This window comes from Triturus cristatus, chromosome 10, assembly GCF_964204655.1.
Source record: "Triturus cristatus chromosome 10, aTriCri1.1, whole genome shotgun sequence".
In the NCBI taxonomy this organism is placed as follows: domain Eukaryota; kingdom Metazoa; phylum Chordata; class Amphibia; order Caudata; family Salamandridae; genus Triturus; species Triturus cristatus.
Window position 1 is genome coordinate 404,818,002 of NC_140593.1, and position 16,641 is coordinate 404,834,642.

General features: G+C 45.0%; 1 protein-coding gene across 9 annotated transcripts in view; it reads left to right on the top strand.

Annotated features, from left to right (window-relative positions):
* The window catches only part of KIAA1217 (KIAA1217 ortholog), a 1,240,780-nt gene that overhangs the window by 422,813 nt on the left and 801,326 nt on the right, over positions 1-16,641 (top strand). The window contains exon 1 of one of the 9 annotated variants that reach the window (XM_085631674.1): positions 4,966-5,038. The exons of the other annotated variants lie outside the window; for them this stretch is intronic. Within the exon in view, the coding sequence (XP_085487800.1) occupies positions 4,981-5,038 (58 nt within the window). The 5' untranslated portion in view covers positions 4,966-4,980. Of the gene's footprint in view, positions 1-4,965; positions 5,039-16,641 lie in introns of those variants that run through there. 9 annotated transcript variants of the gene reach the window in all.

Here is a 16,641-nt window from a genome sequence, read left to right on the forward strand (position 1 = left end):
CACCTCACAACTACTTCACCTGTACGGATGCTGCCTAAATTTACTCTGTGTGCCGCCTATGTCAAAACCAGATTCATATGCCAAATATGAAACTCTAATCGAATGCCTTTTGCATAAGAGAGTGGTGTGGCGCAGCGGCCAGAGCAGCTGACTCTGGAGCACAGGGCTTAAGTGAATGGACAATAGCTCACGTAATATCCCCAATGGCCCCCAGCATATTGTAATCCGTAAAGGTGTGATGTGTTTGCGCTTTACAAATTAGAATTACATTACCTTACACATGACTAGGTTGCACATCATATGGCCATATACAATCAGTATACACCTAGAACAACTTAAGAATGCATGGGTTTGGCATGCAGATGTACAGTCTCACTTGCACGTGTGGTACCACATGTGCCTGTGTACTCCCATCAGATGCATAGAGTTGCTCGCACATGGCCGAGGATGCCGTCATATGACAGAGTAAGCCATCTTATGCAAATGGGCTTGGGATTGCATAATATGATGTGCCTCCTTCACCGAGCTCAATTTATAATTCTGTAAGCTTGACCCAACCTTCATTCTATATAGTGCATAGGAACACCTGAAAATCATTTTGAATGATTTACAAACACAATTTAAAAGAAGAAATCAAATCAACATCGCATTTCTGAAGCTGCAGCTTTTTTAAAGTGTTCACCGTCATATGCCAGACAATTTATGTCAGGTATTGCCATCTTATGTCAAGTACTACTGTCCTATGTTAGGTTTTGCTTTCATATGTCAAGTAAAATGCCCTAACATTCCAGGGAGTGCATTCACATGGGTGTTATGCATTCATATGCTAGCTACCCCTATCGTATAGCAGTTGTCTCATCTCTGTGTAAGGTATCTGCATCGAATGATAGCTGCCCTATGCTCTCTTATCCACAAGCAAACAGCGATATGTGCAAAGATGAACATATGCTTATGCTGACATAAGTATACACATAGTCATGCATGCAGGGATGCACAGCCAGAAACACACATACACAGACAAACACAAGAATGGACATACATATAGGCAAACACTTACACATGCAGGCACTCACACGTGTACACATGCACAGATATATATGCACAACCGCACACACACATCCTGGCGCACTCATTTTCCCTCAAAGATCCTCTCGTTTGCCAGTCTGGCAGGTGGCAGCATCTCCTTGCTCTCCCTCCGTCATTTGGCTGCTGTCTTACTATGTCTAGGCCTTGTTGGATATGCACCTACAGCGCCACCCAGCCTGCAGTCCTCTAGCCACTGACCCAGAGGCAGGTCCAGTGCCAAGCTAGGTGTTAGAGTAGGCTAGCTCTCTAAAGCCCAGCCTAAGGACAGCATGTTTGCTTCTGTTCAGCAAAATGAATTTTCCTATTTACAACACTGGCAAAGAGGCTAGATTGGTCTGCCCATACTGTCCTCTGCCCACACTGATTGCCTGTGACTAGTCAGTAACGGGAGGATGCAGGGAACTGACGTGAACAAAAGAGTGGAGTGGAAGCAGTCATTGCAGTGCAGTCTGACCTGGTGTGGTTTGACTCTACCTTTCCCTTGCCTTCTGCCCCAAGCCACTGCCCCTGAACTGCCATACCATGTCTAGGCCGGGTTCAGATGCACTGGCTTGGCAAAAGACAAGGGAAGGCAGGGACCAAACACAGCAGCTGCACACTGCACATCCATGGCTGCTGCCACTGCACACCATGTGCTTCTTGAGTCAGTTGCCTGCATCCTTCCCTGACTAGCCAATAATGTGTTAGTCACAGTCAGTGTGGGGAGAGGACAGTGTGGGCCATCCAACGCCTTCTTTTTGCCAATACTGTGGTTAGGAAAATGCGATATGCTGAGCACTGGCAAAAAGGCCATCTCTGGTTCCTATCCTTAACTTTGCCTTCTAACACCCGCTGTGCGTTCCGGCAGTGATTTTAGGGCAACAGCAAAGGTGCAACATATACCTGTACTTTGCAAGGGTAAGTATCAAAGAAGAGCGCCTAGAGTAGTTCAGGCATTCAGCTTTGCTATAATAGGGGTGTTTAATAGGCTCCGCCCTCATTGGTAGGCCAGCCTGTTGGGAGATGATGACGATCAATAATATAAATACGATTATTATTTATTATTGTTACACTTGCTGTTGCGCAGGTGGCCGAAAATAAATTCACATCTCATAAAAAATACAAACCCACTCAATGTAAACAAAAATTTTGAGCTAAATTGGAGAGAGTATGAGAAGGCTGTGAGAAAACACTCATGCCATCATATAGAGCTTGGTGGATGTCCAGTCCAATGGGCTTCAGACCCCCTACCCCTTTGTTAGTCGGAGAGATCCATGTGTCCCACAGAAGGGCCCAGGCTGGCTTTGCCATTGGGAAGCTTGTACCTATAGCCCATCTGACACGTGTCCGTCGGTCGGGGTACCTCAGAACTTCAGCCATAGTTGGGGCAGATGTTACCACATACATTTTTCATGTGCGTAACTGCCAGGGAAAGCACGTGGTGCGAGAAAATTCCTAGTGGGTCAGAGGGACATTAATATTTTGTGTTTTTATTACAAATTCTCGCTTTGGGGGATTGTTCTTGAAAAATAAAAAACATTGCTGAGCGGGCGCCCGGCGCGACAATCATTTTTGGAACCCCCCCTCCCCATGACCACCTCCTTCGGATTCCCTCACGGCCACCAGGTAAAAGTGCCCCTCATCTCTCCTTAGCCCTTCTCTCACATACATTTCATTTGTTTTAAAGCACTGGTAAAGGCTGACTTTACTAATAAGAATGTATATCTACCCAAACAATAACTTTTCAGCAACATTAGAAATATATAATGAAAGACACGGGGGAAAAACAGAACGTCCTGACCTATTTTATGCAGTTTGCATGCAGCTCTTTGTTGACAGTTTGTGACAGTCACTGTTCTATATTAGGGTTGTATCCTATGAACTGCGCTAACAAAAGGATCTCTGTGACAAAAGCAGCAATCCATACAAAATACATATCTGTGATCTGCACGGTACGCGTTCTTTGCAGCAGGCATATTAACCCTCTGCGCTACTTTGTGGGGAGTCAAAACTGCCCCTAGATGAAACTCTGATCTCTCTCTCTAGCAGGAACATTAATTGCAAGAGTTATCATGACATTTTTGATGCTTCCTGAAAACTGGACACTCAAGGAACTCTGCTGTAGGTGTTTTTAAAACGTATGTTATTACTAAACGCAGCACCCCCCTCCCAAGGTCAGCGCCCAGTGCGGCTGCAGCAGTCGCACTGCCCTAAAGCCGGCCCTGTATGTGGTTCCAGCACAGCAAAGCTTCAGAGCCTTCAGTGTAGCAGCGCTACATGACTGCTAAAGGCGCCAAAATCTCCCAGTGCTTGGCAAAGATCTCTGAGCTGGTGGATGGGCGTCAGCCAGGTCAGCAGTGCATAACTCTCGGCTGACCTGGCGGACCAACAGATAGGCCCGATACTATAAATAAGGTCAGTAGAGGCCGGTTTGACTTGTGGTTAGGGGGATGGGCACAGGGTCGCGCAGGGAGGGAGGTCGTGCGGGGACAGGGGTCAATAATTTAAAAAAAAAAAAAAAATTGTACTTACCTTTCTGCCGCGCTGGGTCCCGCGTCTTCACTGTTCCTGCTCTCCTGCCTCTGACAGGAACAGGAAGCCTGCCTCCCCTCCCCTCCTCTCAACCAATCACAGCGCTCCAGTGGAGTGTTGTGATTTGTTGGGACGCTGCCCAGCCAGGGGCTTCAGGGAAGTGCAGAGTGTGCATGGCTGGTTTGGGCGGCCCAAGAGGGCCGACCAAACAGTATTTGCGCACACAGAAGTGGGCAAACCACTCCTGCCCTGCCCAGGCAGCTCTGCCCACCCGCCCACCCGCAATGCGCAAAGAAACATAAAACGGTAATAACCAAATGTTATCACCTTTTTTATGTTTTGGGTTTCTCGCACAGCGAGAAAGCAGTGAGACGACGCTCCTCCGCCCTAGTGGTGGAGCCGCCCCTGATATAGGGCCCACATTCAATCACGCTCTGCAATTAAATGTGCACTAGTAATATAAAATACTTACTCTCAAGCACGCACTTCACATGTTGCTTTCTGCGGAACTTGGCCCTTCGCTAAGAAGACACATATTGTGTTGTTTAGGTATAATTTGCACTTGCTTGAAGCGGGTACTGTACTTTATTTCTGACTGACTTGAAGAAAGCGTGAGTTTTTCAATTTAAAAATAACGTTCCTGACACCTAGCGATGGTAACACATACTTAGAACAGAACGTATAATGGTAATTAAGCACCCGTTTCCCCTCAGCGTCGGTCTCAAACTATGCCCTCTCCGTGACCCCATTTCTCCTCGCGCTCATGATTCATCCACATCCTCTTGTGACATCACTGCAGACCCCTCTGCGTGTTCCTTGTGACATCAGCACCCTCCCCAGACTAGCTTACTGAGAGATCATGACCCACTCCCAGAAGACAGTCAGGCACCAGAGCCCTCTCACAGCCAGTTTAATGGGCTTTCTGTGCCTAATCCCAGCTGGCTGTTATGCCATTAGTGTCTGCCAAAGCTTCCTAAATGCCTTTTAGAGTGATCCACCTTTATTTCAGCAGTAGCATGATGTAGATAAAAGAAGCTAGCTGTGGGCTCGTGTAAACATGTGTAAACTGTGTGAGGGGTGAATCATAGGAATGCTGTCATTGAAGCAAGATAGACACAACGCACAGTTGCTGAAGATGCATTCTAAGGCGGTGCAAAAATACACATATGTGTTATTGTGACACGTAGATTAGGATGATGGAATGCTTGTAGGCGAATAATAATTTTTGCATCCCTACAAATCAAAAATGGAGGAGAGAGGCCAGGCATCATGAAGTACTGTTGCTGCTTCCGTAAGCAGCAGGGAGCGCCCCACTGCAGTGGGAACAGAGACATGTCCAACTCTGCCCCCACTCACTGTGCACCACCTCCAAACTCAGAAGACATGAAACCCCGCAAGGCACCTGTTAAAAGGGTCACCTGGAACAAGTGCATCTGTACAAGTTAGTGCCTTCTTTAGTTTGTGTTTCGGCTGTTCAATGTTCCTTGCTACTGTAGGCCCAGATTGGATTTTTACTTTGCTACTCTCTCTTGTTATTCACTTTTGAATGTGTTGTTATTTTCTATTTTTAAAATAATTTGCAATGCAGAGCAAATGGGGGAGATTTAACTTCAGTAAAGTGTTTTATTTGGCGTAAGTACAACATGACGTGCCTTCCTAGTGTTCCTGGTGGGTGAAATTGTAATTTTAGTTATATAGCGCTTTATATCCATAACGAGGTGCCAAAGCACATTTGGTTGGTGGCACACTGCAACGTGAGGTCAGTGTGGGAAGCATTTTGGTGTTGTGAGTAAATGACCCGAGCTCTTGTCCTGACTTGGGTCACTGAACTTAATAGCGTGATGGCGAGAAGAAGAGTGAGAAATAGCGCATGGGCAGTTAGATCAATCAGTTGCTGTGAAGTATTCTGCAGAGACTTTATGGGATTCTTGAAGTGACTACCAAACCATCAACCTGGATATGGAAGTAAAGACACAAGCTGTGTATTATCAAGAGTTTCTGTTGAGGGAGAGGAGAAAGACCCGCTGAGATAGTCTTTATTAAGTTATCCCTGATACAAGCATGTTTTTTAACAGGAGAATTTATGATACTTTAAAGTGTCCCGATGGGTGGGCTGGTACAAGTCAGCAGCAGGATATCCAGAAATGGACTATTTTGATATCACCAAAGACTGGATAAGACACACACACATACACACACATATGTGTGTGGTTGTGTCTTACCCAGCGGCAGTTGCCACTGGGTAGTTATAGTTAGGATCATGTTTCCATAAGAAAAACATTCTGGGGCACATGCATCATACTAAATACCGGTTGCAAAGAGGTAGATTCGCAGAATCTGCTCCTTTGCGACCAGTATTTTTGCATTTGGGATGCATCAACCCAAATGCAAATTCGCAATTTAAGTAATCGCAAAATTTTTGATTACTTAAATTGCAAATGCATTTAGGGAATCGCAAATTGCGATTCCCTAAATGCAATGCATGATGCAGTTTCAAGTAGCCATTTCGCTATTAGGGATCGCAATTTACAATTTAAACTTGATGGTTATTTGCGAAAACTGTGAAAATTGCACTAATGTGCATTTTTCAAAGTTCCATGTTGCACACACACATGCCCTGTGCACTGTGTGCATGTGTGTGCGCAACATGTGGTAACATGGAGATTTCAGGGGTGCAACAGGGTGTCCTTTTGGTACCTATTGGGTACTTGCAAATTGCTCATGCAATTCCCATTCATTTCTATGGGCCTATTGGCCCATAGGAATCAATGGGAAGCCATTCCTTAATTGCAACTCGCAATTTGCGAGTCGCAATTAAGGAATGTGTAGGAATCGCAATTTGTTTTGCAATTCCTACATGCATAGGGATTTGCAATTCTTATAAATAGCTATTTAGGAATCGTAAATCCTGACTTTGATGCATGTGGCCCTTTGTGTTGCTAAAAACGTTGGCGCCTTTTGGTGAATTTCCATGAACCTTTTCCAAAAAGTGCGCTATTTTGGCCTAGTTTGGGCATAAAATGTTTTGAGGAAATCTATCAAGTGTGGGTCGAGCAAAAAGGGGGGTCCCAAAACACGTTTTCCCAATTCATTTTCCTATAAGAACTTTAGATACAGCTACAGCCTAAACCACTGACCGGATTTAGCCCAAATATGGTAGAAAGCTAGGTCTAGGTCCAGCAAGAGTGCTTTTTTGTGTTTTGATGTAAATCCGTTCAGTAATTTTTGAGGCATTAATGATAAAATAACTTTGTATCTCTAGGGACATGGAGGTTCTGCGGATCCCAACAGATCTCAAACTGAGATCTGAATGGCTGTCACCACCCCAACTAAGAAGTGCTGGCTGTCATCTTGGGACTCAGGACTCAGTCCAGAATCCTAAAAAAGAAGTAGAAAAAAGATACAAGGGGGCAGCGTAGGAATACCCGACCCCCAGGCCTGGTGGTGGAGTCCCACAGTGACCTGGGGCCAACGTTTTTTTTACTTTGCCACAAATTTGCAGAGTATACGCAAATCCAAGGCAAAATACAAAACAAAACAAGTGCATTCTCAAACGTTTGTTTTTTGTAAAGCCCCCAAAGTTGCACCAGGGCCCCGGGAGAACAAAAATATTTCCCTTTTGGGGGAGGGAGCGCATGTGGACCCCTCTCCAGGCTGATTTCTACCCAGGGGAACCTGTCCCCTGGGGTCTAGCCGCATTATTAAGGGGGAGGAGACACCTAGCCCCCCTCCCCGGGCTATTTTTGTCCCCTAGGTAATTTCGCATTTGTAAGGGTGAGGGGGTCCCTGGGGCCGAAATCAGCACGGGGGGGACACGTGTCCTCCTCTCCTTAATTTTAAATAGTGGCCCTGGGGAATGGGGTTCGGGGAGGGGACCCATGTGGCTCTTTAAAAAAAAAAGACCTTAGGGTCCCCAACCCCCCCACAGTACCTGTTTTGTGTGGAGTTGGCTGCCTTTGGGTTATGGCCACAGGGCCTTACCCCCGCTCTCATTTGCCTCACTCCCGTTTGTCACTACATGTGGGCGTCATGTCCTCTTCTTCTGTTTGGCCCTTCCCAGAGCATGGACCAAGTACTTGTGTCTACCCACTACTCCCGTTTTTAGAGCTACATTTTTGTGGTCAAGTACTCCATATGAGTGCTTCGGTTTTCAGTCTGTCTCCAATATCCCCTTCCATGTAGCTTCTATTCCCTTCCACACAATGCCCTTCCCTTTTGCTTCTTTTCCCTTACAACCCTCTACTCTGCATCACTGCACTCTATGGAATTGCACTCTACTTTGCACTACTCTACTTCGTGCCACTGCACTCTACGTCACTGCACTCTACTCTGTTCACCACTACAGTCTATGCCACTGAACTCTATGTCACTGCACTCTACTCTGCACCTCTACTGCACGCCACTGCATGCTATGCCACTCTACTCTGCACCACTCAACTCTACGCCACTGTACTTTACTCTGTGCCACTATTCTATTTATGCCTCTGCACTCTACGCCACTCTACTTTGCAACAGTGATCTCTTATCCACTGCAATCTACACTATTGCACTATATGCCACATAATTCTAACCCACTGCACTCTACTCTGCACCACTCTACTTTATGCCCCTGCACTCTATGACACTGCACTCCACACCACTTTACACTGCTCCACTGCACTCTGTGCCATTTCACTCTATGCCACTGCCCTGAACACCACTCTACTCTGCATCACTTTATGCCACTGCACTTTATGGAACTCTACTCAACTATGTACCACTCTATGCCATTCTACTCTACACCACTGCACTCTACTCTACTGCATTCTATGCCATGGCACTCTACATCACTGCTGTCTATGCTACTGCAATGTACAACATTCTACTCTACATCACTCTACTCGATGCCACTGCATTTGACACCACTGCACTTTATGCCACTGCCCTCAACGACACTCTTCTCTGCACAACTCTACTCTAGGCCACTGCACGCTAAGCCACTCCACTGTGCATCACTCTACTTCACGCCACTGCACTCTATGCCATTCTACTCTGTACCACTGTGCACCACTGCACTCTACACCACTGCACTCAATGCCACTTGACTTTACACCACGAATACACCACTGCACTCAGATGCCACTGCACTCTATGCAACTGCACTCTACTCTGCACCACACTGCTCTATGCCACTGCAATCTATGTCACTGTACTCCACTACACTGCACTGCACTCTACAACACTGCACTGCACTCCATGCCACAACATTATACACCACTGCACTCTTCTCTGCACCACTCTTCTCTATGACACTGTACTCTACACTAATGCACTCTATGCCACTGTACTATAAGGCACTGCACTTTACGCCACTCTACTCTACAACTCTTTACATCACTACACTGTGCATCATTCTCATTTACTCTGCACCACTCTACACTGTGCTACTGCACTCTATGCCTCTCTACTCTGCACCACTCTACTCTACTTCACTGAACTTTACGTCACTGTAGTTTATTCCACTGCACTCTACAACACTCTGCTCTGCCTCACTCTGCTTTATGCCACATGACTCTATGCCACTGAACTTTATGTCACTGCACTCTATGACACTGCTCTGCACCACTCTACGCAACTGCACTCTACGCCACTCAACTGTACTCTGCCCAACTCTACTGTATGCCACTGCCCTCTACATCACCCTACTATACTCTGCACCACTCTACTCTAGGCCACTGCACTCTACACCACTCCACTCTGCATCTCTCTATTTCACGTCACTGCACTCTATGCCATTCTACTCTGTACCACTGTACACCACTGCACTCTATGCCACTGCACTCTATGCCACTCTACACATCACAGCTCTACTCTACTGCACTCCATGGCACTACAGTCTATGCCACTGCACTCTACTCTGCACCACTCTACTCTACACCACTGTACTGCACTCCATGCCACTACTCTCTATACCACTGCACTCTAGTCTGTACCACTCTAGTCTATGCCACTGCACTCTATGCCACACTGATCTGCACCACTCTACTCTATGCCACAGCACTCTACACCACTATACTATAAGCCACTGCACTCTATGCCACTCTACTCTACACCACTTTACGCCATTTCACTCTGCATTACTCTCCTCTGCTCTGCACCACTGCACTCTATGCCATTTCATCTACTCTGCATGACTCTACTCTATGCCATTGCACTCTATGCCGCTGTACTCTGCACTACTCTACTGTACACCACTGCACTTTATGCCACCGCACTCTACACCATTCTACTCTGTACCACTGCACTCTACGCCATTCTCATCTACTCTACACGACTCTACACCACTGCACTCCATGCCACTGCACTCTACACCAGTGCACTCTACGCCACTTAACTGTACTCTGCAGCACTCTACTCTAGGGCACTGCATTCTTTGCCACTCCACTCTACATCATTCTACTTCATGACACTGCACTGTGCCATTGTACTCTGTATCACTCTATACCACTTTAAAAAAAAGCAAAAGAAGTGGAACCTTCTATTGACCAGCACCTAACCTATTATCACTCCCACAGTACAAACCCTTTATTTGAAGGGAATTCGTGTGCACACTAAATGGCACCCACTATCACAATGCCTATTCCCTAAGGAATCCAAGTATATAACATCAAAGCAAAGGTGCACCACACAAGAAACTTGACAATCACAAAGTTAATCTCCAATAATAGAATTTCTTCACAAATTGTTTCTTGTTTTCATTATATGAGGAACATGCAATTCAGTTCCTGTGAATCTACAGATAGACCAGCCGACGCGTTTTGTCCTAATACAGGACTTCTTCAGGGCACTAATTAATGATGAAAAACAAAGTAGTGTCTTCCTGAATGTTCACCAATGTCTTGTAATGGGGAACGAAATTCCATCCAACAAGATATTATCTCAACGACACTGAACTAATATGAGTCCAATTATTATCCAATAGATCCTTGTCGCGTATGTTCCGCAGTCAAAGATGCCATACACACAGCAATAATGGGAGTGCTTCGATTTATAATAACTGTCCCAACTTTCTAACTGTTATTAGATAACCTTCATCAGCATGAGGCATCTATAAGAGAATACACAATACGACCGAAACCACAATCTGATAGTTGCGATCCAATACCCTATCCAGGAAGCGACGTATCACTCTATACCACTCACTGCACTCCACTCTACTCTACATCACATGACTCTACACCACTGCACTCCATGCCACTGCACTCCAACACCACTGCACTCTACTCTGCACCAATCTACTCTATACCACTCTACTCTACGCCACTGTATGTCACTGCACTCTGCACTACTCTACTCTGCTTTCCACCACTGCATCCTATGCCATTCTCATCTACTCTTCATCACTCTACTTTACGCCAGTGAACTAAATGCCACTACACTCTACTCTGCACCACTCTATGCCACTGCACTCTATGCCACACTACTCGACTCTACACCACTCGATTCTACACCAATGCATTCTACAAAATGCACACCTACTCTGCATCACTGCACTCCACACCACTCTACTCTACTCTGCACCACTCTCTTGTATGCCACTGCACTCTACACCACTCTACTGCACTCTGCATAACTCTTCTCTACTGCATGCGACTGCTCTCTATGATACTCTACTCTGCATCATTCTAATGTGAGCCACTGCACTCTCTGCCATGGTACTCTACGTCATTCTGCTCTTCTCTGCACCACTCTTCTCTATGCCACTGCACTCGATGCAACTCTACAGTGCACCACTCTACTCTACACCACTAAACATAAAGCCGCTACACTCTACACCACTCTACTCTGCACCACTATACACCACTGCACTCTACGCCACTCTACTCTATGCTGCACCACTCTACACCAATTCACTCTATGCCAATGCACTCTACTCTACACCACTAAACATAAAGCCGCTACACTCCACGCCACTCTACTCTGCACCACTATACACCACTGCACTCTACGCCACTCTACTCTACGCTGCACCACTCTACACCAATTCACTCTATGCCAATGCACTCTACTCTGCATCACTCTCTTGTATTCCACTGCATTCTACACCACTCTACTGTACTCTGCACATCTCTACTCTACTGCATTGTATGCCACTGCACTCTGACACTCTACTCTTCACCATTCTAATGTGTGCCACTGCACTCTATTCCACTGTATTCTAAGCCATGGCACTATAAGTCATTCTACTCTACTCTACACCGGCCACTCTTGTTTATGCCACTGCACTCTATGCCACTCTACTGTGTGCCACTGCACTCTACACCACTCAACTCTGCACCACTATACTCTATGCAACAGTGCTCTACTCTGCACCACTTTATGCCACTGCACGCTACGCCACTCTGTTCTACTGTGCACCACACTACTCTATGCCACTACACTTCACTCCACTGTACTCAACTCTGCACCACTCTGCTCTACCCCATTGCATCCTACACCACTGCACTATATGCCAATGTAATCTACTCTGCACCACTCTAATCTATGCCACTGCACTCTACACCACTCTGTTATACTCTGCACTACTCCACACCACTGCCACTGCACTTTACTCTGCACGTCTCTACTCTATGCCACTGCACTCTATGCCTTTGCACTCCATGCTATTACACTCTACATCACTGCACTCTACTCTGCAACACTCTACTCTATGCCACTGCACTCTACTCTGCATCACTCTACTCTATGCCACTGCCCTCTACGTCAGTGTACTCTAAGCCACTTCACTCTACACCACTCTACTCTACACCACATTATGTCACTGCAGTCTGCACCACTCTACTCTCCACCATTGCATCATATGCTAGTCGCATGTACTCTGCACCACTCTACTCTATGGCACTGAACTTAACGTCACTACACGATACACCACTCTACTCTGCACCACTCTACGCCACTGCACTTTACACCACTCTACTCTGCACCACTCTACTCTACACCAATGCATTCTATGATAATGCACTCTACTCTGCACCACTGCACTCCACACCATTCTAATCTACTCTGCACCACTTTCTTGTATGCCACTGTACTCTACACCACTCTACTGCACCCTGCATACTCTACTGCACTGTATGACACTTTACTCTGCACCCTTCTAATGTGTACCACTGCCCTCTATGCCACTGTACTCTATGCCATGGCACTGTGCATCACTCTGCTCTACTCCACTCTTCTCTATGTCACTGCACTCTGGGCCACTCTACTCTGTGCTACTGCACTCTACGCCACTCTATTCTACTGTGCACCACTCTATGCCACTGCCTTCTCTGCCACTCTACTGTAATGCACTCTATGGCACTCTACTCTGCACCACTGTACTCTATGCCATCGCACTCTGCGACACTGCACTCTGCGCCACCGCACTCTATGCCACTACACTCTACTCTGCACCACTCTACTCTAAGCCACTACACTCTATGCCACTGTACTATACATCACTCTACTCCACTTTGCACCACTCTATTCTACGTCACTGCTCTCTACACCATGATTGCACTCTACACCACTCTACTCAATGCCACTGGACTCTGTGTCACTCTACTTCACTCTGCACCTCTCTACTCTATGCCACTCCATTCTACTACTCCACTTTTTACTACTCTTCTCTACTCTGCACCACTGTACTCTACACCACTGCACTCTGTGCCAGTCCACTCTACTCTATGCCATGCCACTATACTCCATACAGAGCCACTCCACCCCACTCTACCCCACTTCACTCTACGCCACTCTACTTTGCTTTGCTTCAAGGAGTCTCCCCTGATGGCGTCTCGTATGCCAGCCTTAACCACCTGGGAGTTTGATACTGCACGAGAGATTTTGCTAAAGGGCTAAATTCTACTTCTAATTCACAGAATCAGGAATTGTGTTATCATACATTTATCTATTTCCCTTATTAGGGTGGAAATCTACCTCCATGGTGTTTTTTCCATCACCATACATTTTTGGTTGGGAGAGGAAGTAGATTTATTTACCTTTGAGGGTATTCACATTAATTTTGCATTGTGTTTATGACTGTGACAACTGTGCAGATCTACTGCTGTGAAAGGCAGGCTTAAGCAACTTTTAAGAGCGGTGATGGAAAGTGAACACCACTATACTTCACGCTGGAGTAAATTTGGCGTTTCTCTGTGTGGAAAAAAAACAAAAAGTTGCATGTGCAAATTCCCGTTCCTTCCTGATTTATTGATGCAGATTTCCGACCAAGTTGAAAAACTCCAAGAGTAAATTTTGCCTCCGTACAGCTAAGACATAATTTTGATAACTGGACACCTACATTTAAACTGTCGAAAAAACAGTTTTAACATTTCGTTGATATCAGGTGACAAATATTTTTTTATAAATATCGTTTCCAAACATATCGCTCCATTGGGGTAGATTTTCTATTATTAACTCCAATATGGTGCAATATTTTTGTAAGCAATATTTAGAAAACGCTGTTTTTGTCAGTTGATATTTAGGCCACAGTAGTCTGTTTGCAATACCGTAGTTAGCTTCTCCATGCATGCTGAACTGGGCACGTGCTAATATATTTTGGAGTTCGACAGGTGGGTAGGAGGTCATGGGTGAAATATTGTCTCTCTGCAGGTCTTTGTTTTCCGTTTTTCCTCCTGTTCTGCTCTTTGTCCCATTAATGAACTCTTTAATAAGTAATGATAAAGTTGGCAATGTACAATAATATATTATTAATCAAATGTCATGAATATTAAGTGTAATAGAGTCTGTGCAGAGGTTTTTTATTGCCCTGCTGGCATGGTCAGACACAGTAGCTCGAGGGAGCCATACGCGTGTACCCTTGTGGTAGCCGGCAGGTCCTGTATAAGTTAGTTTGAAAAGAGAAGAGTTTAGGTTTGGAGGAAGTGGTATTTTCCTGGCACGTGTATTTCTGGAAGTTTATCCACTTGATTTAGATATATCTTGATCTGCATGTATACATTGTTGTTTGGCATTATCATAAATTGCTAAATCATTATACTCAGTAGGAAATATTCCCATACACTAGTATCTTGCAGTAAGTTAGGGTATGAAATGCATTCTAGGGAAAAAAGCTGCTTTTAAATATTCTGTACTGGCATTGGCAGAATGCTAGCCCCTGCAGCTCCTACATTGTAGAGGGTCCCCTTCATCCCTAAGGGCCTCTGCACTAGGACTTGTATATCTGTGGTAAGGCCTTGCTGTTGCTTTCTGTTCTCTCAGCTGAGCAGTTGTACTACTGTTAGACCTGACACCCTTGGATTGTAGTCCCCCAAACGTTTTGCCTTCACCCCTCCTGTTTTCTGAACACGCTTTTTGTTGGCTGTTAGGAATCTTTGCACTAAACCACTGCTAACCAGTGCTTAAGTGCTTGTGCTCTCTCCGTTAAACACGCTAAAATTGACTAACATGGTCAAATAGGCTTACACCCATTTGGCACATTTAAGAGGTACTACATGTACACAGGACTGGTAAATTAGATGCTACTAGTGAGCCAGCAGCATTGCACTTAGGGTGCCACCCACGTAAGTAGACCTTTAAAAACAAGACTCAGGCATGTCATTGCGTCCTGGGTATGCAGTTTTAAACTCCATTTTGACCTAGCTATATAAACCTTTTGCCAAACCTTAACCTTCCTTTTTGATACATATGTCACCCCTATGGTAGGCCCCAAAAAGCGCATAGGGCAGGGTGTGTTGTATTTTAAAAGCTGTACATGTAGTTTTAAGTTTACATGTCCTTATAGTAAAGAACTCACAAATTCCTTTTTTACTATTGCAAGGCCTACCTCTCCCATTGGATAACATTTGGTTAACTTATTACATTTAATAAGTAATAACTTTTGTGTGGGAGCAGGTTGGAATGTCATGTTTGGTGTATAATGAAGTGTAAATTAAAACCATCTTGAATGGTCAAGTCGAATTTTAAATCACAATTCTGAAAATGCCACATGTATAAAGTTATTATTACGCAAGAGTGGTTCTTATAGGTATCATTCAAGACAAATTTTGTATGAAGGTTAGATGAACTCATGCAATCAGTGCTTAAATAATCTTAAATAGATCACCACCATAAGAAAAAAAATAAACAGCTTAATGTCTTGAATCACAGAAATACATACAAAAAAAGTGCACTGTGCCCAGTGTGATGCCCAACACAACATAAAGCAATTAAGAAGAACACAGTCTCAATAGGGGCTTACTTGTTGCTAACAAACAACCACCTAAAGTATTTTGGTTCAATAGTTAGCAGTTTCTATATAGGTTTGCTCGTTACATGTCAATGAGGTTTCGCACCCTAAAAGCTAACAAGGATCTCATCTGGACTGAATTGATATGCGGACATCTGTGGTTATAATTAGAAAGCAATTAGAAAAGATGGTTAACTGTGCTGAACTGGAAAAATGTGAGAATGCAAGGTATAATACCTGAAATATCCTACTGAATAGGGGAATGTAACCACATGAAAACCAGACCACCACAGGGACTTACTTGGAAGCGGGGGGGGGGGGGTATAACACTGTGAGGGTAGAAGTATACTATACGGTTATATAAAGGCCTCTAAAAGGTTTTGAAACATGAAGCCACTGATTTTATGCCAAAGTAAATGATTAGGACATAAAACTCACCCCTATAAGTAAGTAGGCAAATAATTGAATATTCACATGGTTGTCGGGGCTGCAAGAATCCAAATAATGTCTCCAAGTGTCCCCCACAGGGGACCCCAGCATTATAAAGTATTCAGCAATAGGCTTATTACTGTGCCTGTTGTGGGAGCCGATGCTCTGATGATGTATGGCAGGACCAAACCACCCTTGTCAATGGCAAGAGTGTGAGCATGCGCTGTGTCTGAGCATTAAGAATGAGCTCCAAAGCGAGGCTTGGTTTGCAGTCACGTTCCCATCCTTGTTCCAGTGCTGAAGACACTGGTGCCTATTCATGATAATGGAAAGCAAACGACACAAAAGAGGGGAATTAAGTAATGGTAATGTAATGTATGGAACAATCTGTACATTACATTACTAATTTT